The sequence below is a fragment of the Nyctereutes procyonoides genome, unplaced genomic scaffold, assembly GCF_905146905.1.
Source record: "Nyctereutes procyonoides isolate TBG_1078 unplaced genomic scaffold, NYPRO_anot_genome, whole genome shotgun sequence".
In the NCBI taxonomy this organism is placed as follows: domain Eukaryota; kingdom Metazoa; phylum Chordata; class Mammalia; order Carnivora; family Canidae; genus Nyctereutes; species Nyctereutes procyonoides.
Window position 1 is genome coordinate 13,167,338 of NW_026575024.1, and position 15,289 is coordinate 13,182,626.

Sequence of the window (15,289 nt, forward strand, 5' to 3'; positions counted from 1 at the left end):
CAGGCAAAGCAGACCTCCCACCGAGCAGGATGCCCAGGGCGGCTGGGTCCCAGGACCCTGAGATCGTGACCTGAGCCAGAGGCAGACACCTCACTGACTGAGCCAGCCGGGTGCCCCTGAAACTGATTTTTAAATGCCAGTAACTCCACTGTCTTGGTCTCTACCCTATGGGCTGCCAGTCTCCTCCTTGGGCCAGTCATCCCCATAGTTTACAAAAGGGGGTGTCAGAGCAGGCAGGGTTGTTACCAGCGGCTCCCAGAGGAGGCAAGGACTCAGGTCCCTTACTCGGAGCGGCATCTTTGCAGTCAGGAAGCGCTGAGGGGCCGTGGGTGGAGGTTTGGAGCTACAGGGCAGGGGGGCCACACAGAGCCCCAGGGGCCACTGGTCGGGAGAGAGGCGCAGTGGTGGCCCTGCTCCAGTGCAGGGCCTGGCAGGGTGCGCAGGCAGGGCAGCGCATCCCCAAATGAGGGTCACCGCCCCACAGGGTCCCTGCACTCACCCTGCACCAACCTTCGTTCCAACCAGTTGATGAACGCGGTGAATACACTGGACAGGGAGGTCCTCAACCAGCTCCACGTGCAGCTCATGGAGCTGAGGAGCTGCAAGGGTTACAAGCAGTGTAACCCCCGGACTCGGAACATGGACCTGGGTGAGTTGGCGTCCCGACGTGGGCCTGGAGGCAACAGGGTTACCCCAGGAAGGATTCGGGTCAGTCTAGTCCCAGGAGTGAACCGGGATCCCCAGGAGCTGAGCTGGTGACTTCCCACCACAGGCTGAAGTACCCCCTCCCTAACATGCACCGCGCGCTTCGTTTCCGTGCGTCCCGTCACTCAGCAATCACCACGTGCTAGTCACTGCGCTGCGTGTCTTAGCGTCCTTATCTAGTCACGCGGTGACAACCCTCTGGCAGCCATCTGCTGGTCCTCGTTTTACGGAGGAGCCCAGTGGCCGGGCCGGCTGATTCCAGACCCCACACTTGGTCACCCCACCGACTCTCCGGGAAGCTTGCCGAGGGCCGAGACACAGGGTCTCCCTGCTGCCCCTCTCGCGGTGGCTTTCGGTCCTCTGTCGCCTAGGTGTCCCTGCCCGTATCTGCCTCCCCCACCATGACCCGGGTCGGTGATGCATGGACACATCAGGGTCCTACAGCTGGTGACACTGGAGTGCAGGCAATCTACAGCCCCCCTGGGAGTCTCAGGGGACACTCCCATCAGGACTTGGCCACCCCATCTGCCCTGGGACACCCCATCAACATCAGGAGTGACCAAAGAAGAGAAAAAGGCAGTTATTATTGCTTGTGCCATTTTTGCCCTAAAGTGTGTTTCTCTCTTGTTTTCTGTCTCATTTAGGACTTAAAGATGGAGGAAGCTACGAGCAATACAGGTATCTGGTTTTGCTGTTAAGGCCCGAGGCCGCTCCCCTGTCGCGGCCCATCCTTTGGGCTAACCTCTGAGGTGGTTGGTCGGCCAGGGGCCTGGCCCACGCAGCAGGGCGGGGGGAGGCTCTGTCCTTCTGGGGGAGGCTCACACTCCTCTTTTTGACCCCCGAAAACCTAGGCAGTTTCAGCGTCGAAAATGGCCAGACATGAAGAGACCTTCTTCCAAATCGCTGTGAGTTGAGGAACCAATTTACAAATAGCGCTGCGCCTGCCTGGCGTCACTCCGCCGAGGCCGTTCCGCGTGCATGCCGTTTCTTTCCGTAATCCTGTCCTCTGCCTCCCGCCACAAGAAGGGAGCAGGAGGCCCTTTCCGTGTTTGGGGTTAATGTCCTGTCTGATAGGCTGTTGTTCTCCAGAGAACAGCGCTTGGTGAGCCCAGGGTAGCCCGGGGTCCTGAGGCGTGTAGCCGCTCCGCTTGCCCGACGCCCGACGCCTTGGGGCAGCAGGGCAGCCTCACCAAACAGCTCCCGAAACACACCCGCACCCCGACGTCTCCCTCCAGCGCCAGAGGCTGGCGGAGGACTGGGCCTGGGGCAACCCGGAAGGGTCCCCTCTGGCCTACAGGGCACGCTTGGTGCGTTGCCATGTGCACCCTCCGGGCTGTGCGTTTCCTTCTTCATACGCCTGTCGACCGCCTGCAGCGTTACCGGGGGGACGCTAAGTGGGCCGGCCAGGCAGTTCTTTGGCGCTCCTAGAATTTAAGCAGGTGACCTTGCTGGATCCCGTCCTCAGTGCCGCCTCTGCTGGCCACGGAGCATGCGAGCCGGCAGCTGACGTCCGGGTGACCGGGTGGGAGCACCTCGGGGACCCCCCCCCCCGCGCCCCGCCGGCAGCCACTGCCACGTGGTAAAGCGCGCTCAGCCACAGGCGCCGGCCGGGCTTCCTTCGTCCTCAGACGCTCACCGGAGTCTGCTCTGTTCCGCAGGGGGCAGCTGTGGGAAGGCTGGGAAGGCTAGGAGGCGCGCGGCGGGCCTCCAGCCCAGAGGCCACCTGAGCGGACCGAGCAGGAGCACCGCGGACGAGTCCGGGCGGGCCTGTGCTCAGCCGGGGGCCCGAGTCCCCGCGACCTGCTTTCCGTCACCACGGCACGCTGGCAGAGAACCCTCGGGAGCGGGGACACTTCAGGAAGTCCATTGTTGCCCTTGCTTTTGCTTTGGATTATACCTCACCAGCTGCACAAAACGCGTTTCCCTATCAAACGGTCACCACTAACCCTCTCTGAGAGGCTTACCGTAAGGGAAAAGGATTTTCTTGGCAATTTCCCCCAACAGTGTAAGTCACTGGAACTTTTTTCTAAAATCCTAAGGGAAGAACAACCCTGTTTTAAATCCTCTTGTTCTTTTGGCTCGTCACAGAGAAGGAACTAAGGAAGCAGCAGGACAGAAGCAACCTGCAGGTGTTTGAAAGTGGTGCAGAGCCGGACAATGAGTCCGCAGCAGAGAGGAGGGGACTTTTGTCTCGCACCATAGTGCAGGCTGTCTCTGAAGAAACGGACTTCACTGTACATATGAGACTATTTACGTGTAACCAGCGTGGGAATGCGTAGGGGAATCTAATGAGAAAACCCAGTTCTCAAGGGTGGTGGTGTCAGTGAACGCTCTGTGGCTAGTGTAAAGAAAAACCCTTGCAGTTGTGGACACTTGTCCCTGACCAGATACCATTTCTGCCAGTATTCCTCTGTTATCTGCCCCAGAACTGATGTTTTTTAAAGTACTGAAGAGAAATGAAGTTGATGTCTGTCTGTCCCAGGTTTTAACAAAACTGTATTTGTAAAGACATTTTGTAGTCTAAGTCTTGTCAGACGATGTTCAAAGTCCCGGCCGACGACCGGCAGTTGGTATGAGGTAACCTTTAACATTTTGTAAAAGGCCGTTCTTGGGAGTTTTTTGGTGTGCTTGTTTTTTGTGGTTTTTTTTGTTTTGTTTTTGTTTTTTTTAAAGCAGTCAACACCTTTTGGGAAGGAGATACTCAGGTTTTTCCAAAGGGAACTAGATGGGAATAAATTAATGACGAAAATTTACCATACTTCAAGGACCTCACAGGTAGGTAAGCCTCACATTTCACCAGCTTCAGGACCTCAAAGCGAGTCACCGTATCAGACACACCCCCCCCCCCTCTGCCTCTGCATCAGCTAGTCTAGTCTGGCAAAGGTAGCGGTCGGAGGTCAGGAGGGAAAAACAGGAGGACCTCCATCACCCAATCTGACACACTTCTCACCAAACATGAGAAGTGCTCACCCTCGGGAAGAACAGCTCTATGCTTTTCAGGAGTTCTGTTAACCTTAGAGAAACTGCTAGGATTATTTGAAACAGGATTCCTTAACCTTTGCTTTTACCCTTAATCCGATCGGATTTTAAAAAAAAAAGAAGAAGAAGAAAGAAGAAGAAGAAGAAAGAAGAAGAAGAAGAAGAAGAAGAAGAAGAAGAAGAAGAAGAAGAAGAAGAAGAAGAAGAAGAAGAAAGAAGAAGAAAGAAGAAGAAAGAAGAAGAAAGAAGAAGAAGAAGAAGAAGAAGAAGAAGAAGAAGAAGAAGAAGAATAAGAAGAAGAAACAAGCTCTTAGGCTTCAATTTTAAATAGAAACCTTTATTTACAAAATGATCAGCAAAGCAGTCAGAGCTTACCACTCAACCATCTCATAAGTTATCCCATGTGATCTGGATTCTTTGCAGTGTGAAGTATGACTTAGATTTTTAAAAGCAACATTTAATGTAAACTTGATTGCAACTGAATTCATTCTCAATACTATAAGTCAATTCCTGAGAATTTTAAATATTGCTCTCAGAATGACATTTCCATCATCAAAATTCCACACATTGGAAAGAGAGAGAAAGAAAGAAAAAACACCTTGCTTGTTAAACAGTTGGCCTTGGAGCTCTTGCTCCTCTGAAGCAGGGGGTTTCATCTGTCCTACAGGCTTTACTCCTATGACGCCCCCACACTTGTGAACAAAATTCCTGGAACTGGACAGGCATATGGAAAACTGGCAGTCATTTCGAGGAGGGCAAGCCAAGTATGTCCTGTCATACCCCCACCCCATACCCCCAACTCACCTAGATATTAAATACCAATTAACTAAGCAGTCCTGGTGATTGATATTTACACCTTTCCATCAAGATGCACGATTTAGCGCTCACTTCGGCAGCACATATACAAGATGCACAATTTTAGAAAAGTGGCGGCATCATAATACGAACATTAACAATGAATTTCTATTTGTTTTTTTTAAAGGAAGAAACGTATCTCCTTTATATCATTTTGATCTTTATAAAATATATATATTTATATTTATATATCTTTGGATTCAGCAAAAAAGTAGGTACTGGAAATATCGCACAATCTAAAAGCAGATGAAACAGACACCAAGGTTTTAAAAAGTAGGGGGCGGGGTGTAAGGAGAGGTAGGCAGCAGGAGTACAAAGACAATTATCCAAAAAAGATAAAAGGGCAATAAAGGTAAAAACAAATTCTCTCAAAAGACGGCATCTATTAAAAGAAAATTAAATTCTTTAAGTTTGCACCAATAAAATGAACAAGTAGAAAATATAAAAACTTATAATAAACTTTCTCTTTTTTTTCCATATAAAAAGGGGGTGCTGCCTTCCAGTTAGCCTGGAGTTGGGACTGAGGAAAAGAATCACAAAACTTTTTTTGTTGTTTGTAATTTTTAAAAGTCAAGAAAGGTAAGAGCACCATTCTATTTCTCCCCATGTACACATGACTTAAACAAGAAAGGTTCAGATATACATGACATAATTTGATCTAAAAAGATGGAGACTTACTCAACTATGTCTCTGTCTCCAGACAGGAGGATATGTTATCTGAAAAGTACAGGCCACTATGATGGAAGTTGATGGATTTATAATCTTAGATTTATTTTTAACTGGGCTGTGGGGGGAGAAGGTGTCAAACCCAAATCTATTCCAGTGCTGGTTCTGGAAATACAGGTTTCACTTATGTATAAGTCAACGAAATTAAATGATCTTACCTTCAGAGATCATTTTTCCAGGGAGAAAAACTGGCTAAACATGTAAGAAACAAAAGAAAAATTACCTGGCTCTCGGTTATTGCTAGGAAATTGACACCAAAGTTAGCCAGAGACCTCTGAAATTCACAGACATTTTAAAAACCAATTTCATTCAACTATTTCTTTGAAGCTAATAAAGTAAACCAGATAAAAGGAATTAAATTGACTTTCTCTGCTTCCAATGGACTAGAACAAATGTCCAAAGCCTAGCAACAGCAGAAAGGGGTAGGGGCAGGGAGTGCAAAGGTGCTCTTTCAGCCAGACTGCATCTCAGAAGCATGCAAACCTGGCCACTGAGCTCCCTAAGAAACCACCCTGACGCTATTCTAGTTCTCAGGATCGAGGAGCACGCTGCATCAGAGCGACCATACAGCTGAGCAGACACTAGAAGCCACACATCAAGGGCTCTACTCCTGAGATCTCAATGTGGGATTTGGGTCCTAGTAACCAAAACCTTAGAGCACTCCTACAACGGATGAACGGGCAACATATTCGATTAAAAAACAAAATACCGTGAACTGCTACTGTTTAATTCATGGACCGCTTAAAATCCAAGGTTCTTTCTTAAATCAAATTGCTTGATCTTTTAAAATTCTTGATATCTTTTTTTAAAAGTTTATTTCCCCATCTCTATTCTTTCCCCTAAAATTAACAAAGTGCTTAGTTCTGGTAGAGGAATTTAAAAGACAAATTAAAATACCTACATCTAAACAAATGATCTTTTAAAAAAGCATTTAGATTAAGAGATTGAAAAGAGGGAGGCTCTAACACTGGAGGGGGGGCGGCGCGGCTCTGCAGCCCACCATCCCCTCCCCCAGGCCACAAAATTCAGGAGCAGTCTCTTCTGTTTGTAGCTAGCCTCACCACACTGAGCTTACTGAAGTCAACAATGTTAAATATTTAGCTTCACAAACTCTGTAAAAATGAGTTGTTGTGACCTGCAAAAAAGGTATATACATATTTTACATAATACAATATCTTAAAGGTCATATTTACAAAAGAAAATCTATTCACAGAAACACTGCGAAATTCTGATTCAGAATGCAGTACCTGGCCTTGGGTTTTCTGCAGTTTATTTTCAAAAAGCATTATTGCTCTACCATATAGGCAAAGGGTGACACCAGTACTTTCAACGACAAAAACCATAGTTCTCGTCCAACAGATTAGTTCAGACAAAAACTGGGAATGTGGTTCACCATTCCTCAAGACCTCAAGAATATTGCATTTATCCATTACTTTTTAAATAAAGTGCATTCGGCTGCACGTTAGCATGTGAAAAATTGCTACTGCTGCAACTAAATACTGTCGTCTCACTGTTCTTTCTGCAAAGCCATGTGACAGCTCCTGGAGGTGATATATTACAGGACATTAGGGACAGAGGAAGTTCCTACTCAGGAAGAAGTACAGGACAAACAAGAATAGGGCTGGAGCAACTCAACATAATCATTAAAAGACAAGAATTCAGAAAGGCCAACTTCTGGAGACAGAATCGGGTGAGAACACAGAACTATCTGGTTGTGACAAGAACACATGAAGGCTGCAACTGTGCTCTCCATCCAGCACTGCCACTAGAGAAACCAGACTTCCTCATCCCTCTGAATTTCAGGGATGTTCCCAGCCCACCCACATTTATCTCAAACACTCTGAGAGCCGCGCAGAAAGAAGGGACACAGGAGAGTTTTGTGACCAGTAACACTCCGTACCTCCAGAATCCCATCCCTAAAAGGCAATATGCCAGAAGTATTTGAACTCCATGATACACAGAAGGAGGAAAAATACAGGTAGACAGCGCACATCAGTTTAAAACACAGTCCTGCTCAAATGACATCACTTGGAACACCTTTCCCAGGGATCAGAGCTGGTTCCTTCTTCAGAACTAGGTGTGCAGGACAATGATTCTTTACTCCCAAATAATCCTAGTGCCGTGTCATTTGTACAGTGATTTCCTTGGAGATCTTGGTGTTGAAGTGTCAGCAGTATTTCTGTAAGCAACCAGAAGAAACGTGAATAAAACACATGCTCTGCACAACACAGAAGAATCCAAAGGTCTAAATGTGGGATTGCAACAGGACTCTGGCTGATTCGGGTCCTTTAGATCCCACATTACCAAAAGTATTTAATAACAGCCCAATGCCTTCAAATCACAATTTTTTTCAAAAGCTCTAGTTTTGAGTTACACACCCAAAGTTAAAAACCTACTGAGGACCTTCAGATTACAGTTGAAGTTTCAGCTCTCTCAAGAGAACAGGAGAAACTCTGAGAAAAGTAAGGGGTAGACCGCCCCCCCATACCTGATCAGGACCCATGGGCATGCCAGCCATGGGCATGGAGCTCATGTTCATCTGTCCCATGGGACCACTGCTGCCATTCATGTGCACCATACTGTATGCTGCAGGGTTCCCCTGGTGGGCGAATTGCTGCTGGGGAAAGGAGCTGTAGAGAAAGTGTGAAATTACCTCCCAGGTCATTCTGGTAACACCACACATGCACACAGAGACCATCACGATTCTGTCAAATGTCACTGTACTTACACAAAGAACATGAGGGAGAAGACGCCCCCTCACCTGCCTTCAGTGTTCCACAGCTGCCTGTGGACAAGTGTAGGGCAGGAAGGAACTTCAAAATGGATGAGCCAAATAACACACTTCTAACATGAACCAAGGCCTTCTGAGTTCTCCATCCACCCAGGCTTCACTAAAATGCAGAAGTTATTTTCCTGTACTTTTGGGCAATAGAACCTGAGTGGCTTTTCAAATTCTTGTTCCTCACCTGCTCCTGGCCAGGTTTCCTGACGGCCAGCCCTTTATCTCTGAGGACTGATACATGGGTGCCGTCTGAGGATGCTGCATCATGGGGTTCTGGGAGGGACCCATTCTTGAGGGCATCATTGCATTGGGAGGACTGGACACTCGACCAAAAGCTGGATCTGGTTGCTGTCCCATTCCTTTAAAAAAAGAAAAATTACAATGCTCAAGTGGGACCGTCCTTAGAGTAGAAACATCATGTTCTCTTCTAAAGGCAAGAGAAGACACCAAATGCCACAAGACGCTGCCTGCCAGTTGCTTCTCTACTGAGAAGACAACTGGAGGAACAGGCTTAGGCTTAGTATAGAGAGCAAACCACCTAAACCATCTGAAGAACTGTTACTTCACAGAATTTTCTATATAAAAGGGATTCCACCTCATGTTACTCACCATCACTGTCCCTCTGTCCCCAGCTGACAGGAACGTACCTAAAATGTAATCTCCCCAAAAGATATCTCTATCCCTACTCCCACCATGTTCCTAGAATATCTCAAAGATCTACCTGAAGAGGTAATATGCATTACTATAACTAATATACCCAGGTTACCAAGGAAAGGAACCCACAACCCAACACGGCATCCTCTCACTGAAATGACCAAGCATTCAGAGACTGTAGAGTTCAACTATACTGGCACATATCGGGGAGGTGTGGGGAACCTGATAATCTCTCTTCCAAATTAAGATGTGGGGAACTGAAAAAAACAAGACCTAAATTAAAAAATGCTCAACTCTGATCAACTATCTACCACAATTACAATTACCTGTGCGTACTACAATAAACAAATTTGGGTTTTTTTTCTTTTCTTTTTTAAGACCAGTTTTTCTCCATTCTGACTATAAGAGCATCATCTCTTCTTTAGGGTGCCCTAACTACCTTCCCTTCTTCCATTCTCCCTGCACACCTTCTAATGCAGGCACCTACCTCAAAGGCCTCAGATTTAACCCAGTGCAAATCTAAACATGTCTATTAACATTAAGTGACTTGCCACCGACTTCAAAACACCACCAAAACACTTCAGGACCTCTCAGGTTCATCTGATCTGGCCTCTGCTTGAGCCTTGTCAGCCTCATTGGTCACTGTTCCTTGTTCTGTTATTTTTAATTAATTCCATCTTTCTTGTGAATAACAAAAGGGAATAAATACTATTTTGTGTTTAACATGAATAGATCTATGAATCTTAGATCCTTAGTAATGTTACTCTGGGGAAGCCATTTTCACCATCTAATTTACCATAATTTGGTGGATACGGAAACTGCTGGGGAGGAACCTGTGGCATCACAGGCCCTGCCAAAACGCCATCCATGCTGGGAGAGGCAGTCACATTGGGGGGCGGGCTGAAGGCCTGGGGCTGTTGCTGTTGCTGTTGCTGCTGCTGCTGCTGCTGCTGCTGCTGCATCATCACGGCCACCCGCTGCTGTCGGAAGTGATGACTCAGCAGCTCCCTGCTGCGCTGGGCCACCATCTGGGCATTCAGAAAACCCTGCTAATACCCAAGAAAGAATGAAGTTACATACACAGAGCAGGAACCAGCCAATTCCATACACATAGGACCATTCCAATACATCAGGTAGGAGAGAAAAACACCCAATGCCTTTCTTCCTACAAAAGGAAGAATGTACAATTCTCATCATGGTAAAGGCATCCTGGCTAGTTGGCAGGGACAGGGTGCAGACAGAGACCTGGAAACTGTTCTGGCGATTAATCAATGTTTCACACAGAAAACATTCCTCAATGTGAGAGAACATTTAAGGGTAGAATTTGAGGACAAATTTTTCAGTAACTATGAAATAAAACTACAAGAAGGAAAAGGGCAGCAATAAGAGTGTGGGAGGAGGGGAGAGACACAAGGTATATTCCCCAAAAGAATGGGGTTATACTCAAAAAAACAGGAATCTGCCTCAGAAGTGCATATATAGTCTCCTAAGTTTTTGAAATGAGAGATGGGGGATTTAGGAGCAGCTGTCTGGAAGTTGGTCAAAGCATAGAACGAAAAAGCTGATTTGGGCCCTATCAGCTAGGAGAGAGCAACTGCAAAAAGCAACTTTTATCTTTTTGAAGGGCATCCTCCAGCTTATTCAAGGTGTCAGATTATCAAAGTACTTCTAAGAAGGCTTAAGAGAGTAAATACTGGGCATTTCACAGTGGATTGTTGGTTGGTTTTGTGGTTTCTTTTTTGTTAAATAATTATGAACAGTATTTCCAACCATAGTAAAGGACTTTTCTGTGGTCATCTGCCTTGTGCACATTAAGAAAATATCTTAGTACAATCTCCACATTGGGCTGGAGGTACAGGGAACTTGAACACCATCCTTCCCACTATGGGAAACAAGTCCTCTCAGAGATGGTCTTTGAGGCTGGATTATATATTACTTACTTTCTTCTTATAATCTCAAATTTTACCCAATGAGCATATGGTTTCATAACCCAGAAACAGAGAAAAGTTTATAACTTATTATTTTAAATCCCAAAAAAGTGTCTGCTGTTTTGAAAACACAACAAATAATCACAAAGGGAATTAATTTAAAAACACAAATCTGAGGTTTTAATATAAGAGCCTCCCCTTCTGATTCCTCGTCCACCAGCAAGAAAGAAGAATGGAAGAGGAAATATGACAAGAGCACGCAATGGTTTCTTACACAAGAAATTTCAAACTGCTGTGTTCTAACATACATTCACCGAGGGCCAAGTACAGACCAGGCCCTGTGCAAGGCTCACAGCAATGACTGTGGACAGACTCACTTTCCTCACCTGGGAGGCGACCTGGGGCTGCATCATGGGCCTCATCACTGCAGCACTCCCAGCAGTGGGACTGTCCATTTTCATCTCCAGTGCCTGACGGCTCTGATTCAAAAACTGGGGAGAGAGAGGTTGGTTAGGATGCAAGTGGAGCACGTCAGTGAGCCCAAAACAGTATTCCAAATCCTCAGCACCACCCTGTGAGGTTACGATGCTACCTTCTATCCATTAGCCTGGTTAAGTCACATCTACACTGAACCAGCACACTTCACTTCCCACACTTCAAAAAAATTCAGGCTGAAGGGCACCTGGCTGGCTCAGCCGGTGGAGCATGTGACGCTTGATCTCAGGGTTATGAGTTCAAGCCCCACAATGGGTGCAGAGGTTACTTTAAAAAAATAAAATAAATGAAAAAAAAAAAACAAAAACAAAAACAAAAAAAAAAATTAAATGAATGAAATCTTTAGGGGAAAAAAGATCAGGTTGAAAAGTCCTCAGCACGCATATGAAGCTTTAGTGTTTGGCATCAGGAGGAAAAGTAAAAAAGTACAAATCTGCAGCTTAAAGAGTATCTTCAACAGAAACTCAAAGGATTCATAAAGTCAGATTTTTCTCTGGGATTATTTAGGGCATTGGGGAAATAGCTTTAATTTGCTCAGACCTACACTAAATAACTTACCTCTTCTGTTAGCTTTTCCTAGGTAACTTTTAGTGGTAAGAAGGGGTAAAAACTAAAATGATACCATGAATGTATTAACATAGCTTTCCAGAGTACCTACATTGACTTTTAATAATATCAATACACTAGAAGAGTCTCTGGCTCACTGGACCTAACACTCACTCATCTGCTTATATGGTTCAGTTCTGTCACATTTAATAACTCAGCACACCCAACACATAAACAATATATATAATTAAATATTAAAAGATATGTTTGGGCATTAAGGAAACAATAAAAAAAAAGAACTCTTATTTTAGAATATTAAAAGAGCTCAAATTTTATAAAATGTCTAGAAAGCAGAGGTTCCATAAAAAGAATGTTCAAGTCAGTTAAGGTTTAAATATCTAGTATTAATATTAAGGACTTATTTAAAACTACAAATCATCTACCTCTAAGACTGAAGCCATCAAGAAATACTATGCTGCCCCAGGTACAATCCTCTTGTATATTTTTTACTTTTTAAGCTGTACAACTGATTAATCTTATCTAGCAAGACCAATTCTATCAGGACCACTCCCTAATAAGGAACCACCTTATACAAACATTTTGTACAAACAAAATGTTACACGAAAAGTCAAAACAAAAGAACTTCAGTTGACAAAAAATAGAGAGCTAGTGGCAAGAGCTCTGAAGAACAAAGCCTGACAATAAATCAAACAGGAAGTGGCCAGAGGAAAGGCAGTATCTGGCCAAAGCGAGCACGGGGCTGGCTACCTGCTGGCCCTGCAGCCTCTGCTGAAGCTGCATTCGAAGCTGCTTGGGGGTGTTTGTCCGGGGTCTCATCATGTTGGCCCTTGGGTGCATTCCTTGGAGAGGAAAATTGCCTTGCTGGTTCATCTGATTCATCATAGAGTTAAAAGATGGTGATTGTCCCTGAAGATTAAAGCTTCCTTGCACTGGAGGCCCCTGTGCTGGGTACGTCTGCCCATATAATGCCGCTTTCTGATCCATCATTACTGCCGCTTCTTGGCCCTGGAAAGCATCCTGTTTGGACTCCAAAGCTTGTCCCTTAAACATCAAACACATAAATGAACAGTAAGTACATCTAGAAAGCAACAGAAATCAAATGTTCCAAGGAAGACAAAAAATAGTCGATATATGTAAACAAGGATGCCACAGAATTCCAAAAGCAAAATCAAGTTTATGGTCTCAAGTTCCATGAGAACAGACTATGACCCATGTTTTCACAGATGTGTCCTAGATGTGCCTCACACAAAGTCTCACGCAAAGAGTACCTAGAAAAATGCTATCTGTTCCAGACCAGATTTCTGTACCAACACAGACTTCCCAAGCCAAATATAAAATAATTAAAACCACTGTGATCAATTAATTCACATATAATTAGTACAGAAATGTTTTTACGGTGGTTAGAGGTAATTTTGGTAGAGACTGGGTAAATCAACATAAACCCATATCTCCCAAAGCGTATTACTAGTTGCACAAACAAAACCTAAAGGTGGCCACCCACTATCATTCATTCAAAAAGTATTCATTAAGTGCCTGCTATGTGCCTGGCATCATTTCTCTACATGCAAAGCAGGTGTACACAATAAAGTCAACAGGTGACAGAAAAACCATGAAAACAAATATTCTGAAGGGAAGAATGTGCCATGCTGAGACAAGAAAAGCTTGTCAGGTACTGTAATCAACTTTACCTTCTTATCCACGGGCACAGAGTGTGCCAAGTATGAAGGCAACAGTCTCGCCCTAAAACACACTTCACCCCACTGTGACAGTGACAACACCCTTGATTCCCCCACCTCCCTGAGCTCTCCTCAGAGGCATGGTAAGTGTTCATCAGGGTTCAGTGCTACACCCCTCTTCTTTTCTCTCACTACATTTTCTACTCTGGTCTTCTCATCTACTACATCTATCTACTATATAGGCCAAACTCGTCTCCAGCCCAAGTGTCTCTGAGTTCTGACTCTGCTTATGCAAATATCTACTTGACAACTTTACCTGGATGTCGCCAGCATCTTAGACTTCATGTGTAGAAAACAGAGGTCGTGACTCCCCAGAACCCCTCCCCGAAAAGACCCAGATTCTCCTCCAATCCTCCCTCACAGCAACATGGCAACACCATTTGCCCAGAACTAAAGCCAGCAATCAGGATTCCTCACATTCTCCCTTTCCAAGTGTGTGTGTATGTGTGTGTTGCACACACACAGTCCAGTGAGTCCTGTCAGTTCTTCTTCCATGGCATAGCACACAGCCTTCCTTTCTTCCATTTCACCGCTGTGACGACCTTCTCCCAGACACTTTCTTGGACTCTTGTAGTAACTGGTATCTATGCATCTGCTCTGTCCTATCCTACCAATTCCCTTCCCCAGTCAGGAATCTGAAATCTGGTTCTATAAAGTAAATCATACTGTAAGTTAAACATGGACTGATCATGTATGTTTACCTCCTTTCTCTTGCTAACCCTACTAAAATAATAGCAAAGATCTTAAAAGGTAGTATTTATCTACAATGAGAATAAGGAAGACAACAAGATAAGTATTTCAACAGGCATTTGCAAGACAGAGAGAGGAGTAACCAACTCCAGAAAGTAAAGAAGCTGAGACCCATGTGCCTGTAGAGGAAAACACAAGGCCTGAGCAAATGTTTCCCATGAAGCCAATGACAGACTCCAGTGGGGACATAGAGAGTCAGGCAAAGTGCTCAAACATGGCTGGTTGAGAATCTGAGTAAAAAGCAAGGGAAGCAGCTACTTCCCAGCCCTTAACCTGCTCTCCAACTCCACACAGCCACACAGCTATACCTTCTACCAACTTCCTTAGCTGCCTCAGTTCTGGGATTCCAGGCACAGCAAAGGGGCGAAAGCAAACAGAAACTGAAAACAGGAAATCTGGGACACCTGGTGGCTCCGTGGTTGAGTGTCTGCGCCTTTGACCCAGGGTGTGATCCCAGGGTCCTGGAATCAAGTCCCGCATCAGGCTCCCTGCATGGAGCCTGCTTCTCCCTCTGCCTGTGTCTCTGCCTCTCTCTGTGTGTCTCTCATGAATAAATATAATTTTAAAAAAAGGAAATCTTATTTACAATTTCTAGTAAAATTTTTATATTTTACAGTTTTATATCTTAACACTACAGGATCATCAATTTGCCTCCCCAGCCCAGCTCCCAAAATGCAACCAGGTAATTAAAAATTCCCTGGCAAGGAAAAATGTAGTATGAGTAGAAGAGGAGATGGTAGTAACAGCTCTACATGTTGCAATTTGTGGAATGCTGAAACAAAAGGGCCAGCCCCCAAGTGAACACTTTCAGTGATTTTTAGTAAAGACTGATCTTTTCTAATACATTATCCTTAAATATAAAAAAGATAGTCAAGGATCTCAAGATATGTAATGGTGAAAGCTTCCAACGTGAAAGGGACACAAATAAATTAAAAAATAACTTAGAAACAAGGAAAATAGAGATTAAAAAACACAGATTCAATGTAATAGCCAATATATCAATACACATCCCTAAGATGTAAGAAAATACAGAAGAGATAATATGATTAAAGAAATGATACCAAATGACATGTCTGAAAAGCTTTAGAAATATGCAGCCCCATTACTGACAA

The 15,289-nt window shown here is 44.8% G+C and overlaps 2 protein-coding genes across 9 annotated transcripts in view; one reads left to right on the forward strand and one right to left on the reverse strand.

The window, feature by feature from the left end:
* Positions 1–3,319, forward strand: part of SULF2 (sulfatase 2) — a 117,674-nt gene extending 114,355 nt beyond the window's left edge. For all 4 annotated transcript variants that reach the window (XM_055303349.1, XM_055303323.1, XM_055303333.1 and 1 more), the window contains exons 18-21: positions 526–649; positions 1,350–1,383; positions 1,557–1,610; positions 2,364–3,319. In XM_055303349.1, the coding sequence (XP_055159324.1) occupies positions 526–649; positions 1,350–1,383; positions 1,557–1,610; positions 2,364–2,394 (243 nt within the window). In that variant the 3' untranslated portion in view covers positions 2,395–3,319. The remainder of the gene's footprint in view (positions 1–525; positions 650–1,349; positions 1,384–1,556; positions 1,611–2,363) is intronic.
* Positions 3,320–4,000: 681 nt separating this feature from the next.
* The window catches only part of NCOA3 (nuclear receptor coactivator 3), a 141,469-nt gene continuing 130,180 nt past the window's right edge, over positions 4,001–15,289 (reverse strand). For 4 of the 5 annotated variants that reach the window (XM_055303369.1, XM_055303361.1, XM_055303385.1 and 1 more), the window contains 6 exons: positions 12,439–12,732; positions 11,016–11,120; positions 9,498–9,750; positions 8,232–8,406; positions 7,754–7,895; positions 4,001–7,444 (listed from right to left, as the gene is read on the reverse strand). In XM_055303369.1, coding sequence (XP_055159344.1) covers positions 7,433–7,444; positions 7,754–7,895; positions 8,232–8,406; positions 9,498–9,750; positions 11,016–11,120; positions 12,439–12,732 — 981 coding nt within the window. In that variant the 3' untranslated portion in view covers positions 4,001–7,432. The remainder of the gene's footprint in view (positions 7,445–7,753; positions 7,896–8,231; positions 8,407–9,497; positions 9,751–11,015; positions 11,121–12,438; positions 12,733–15,289) is intronic. The other variant, XM_055303394.1, reaches the window with a different exon arrangement.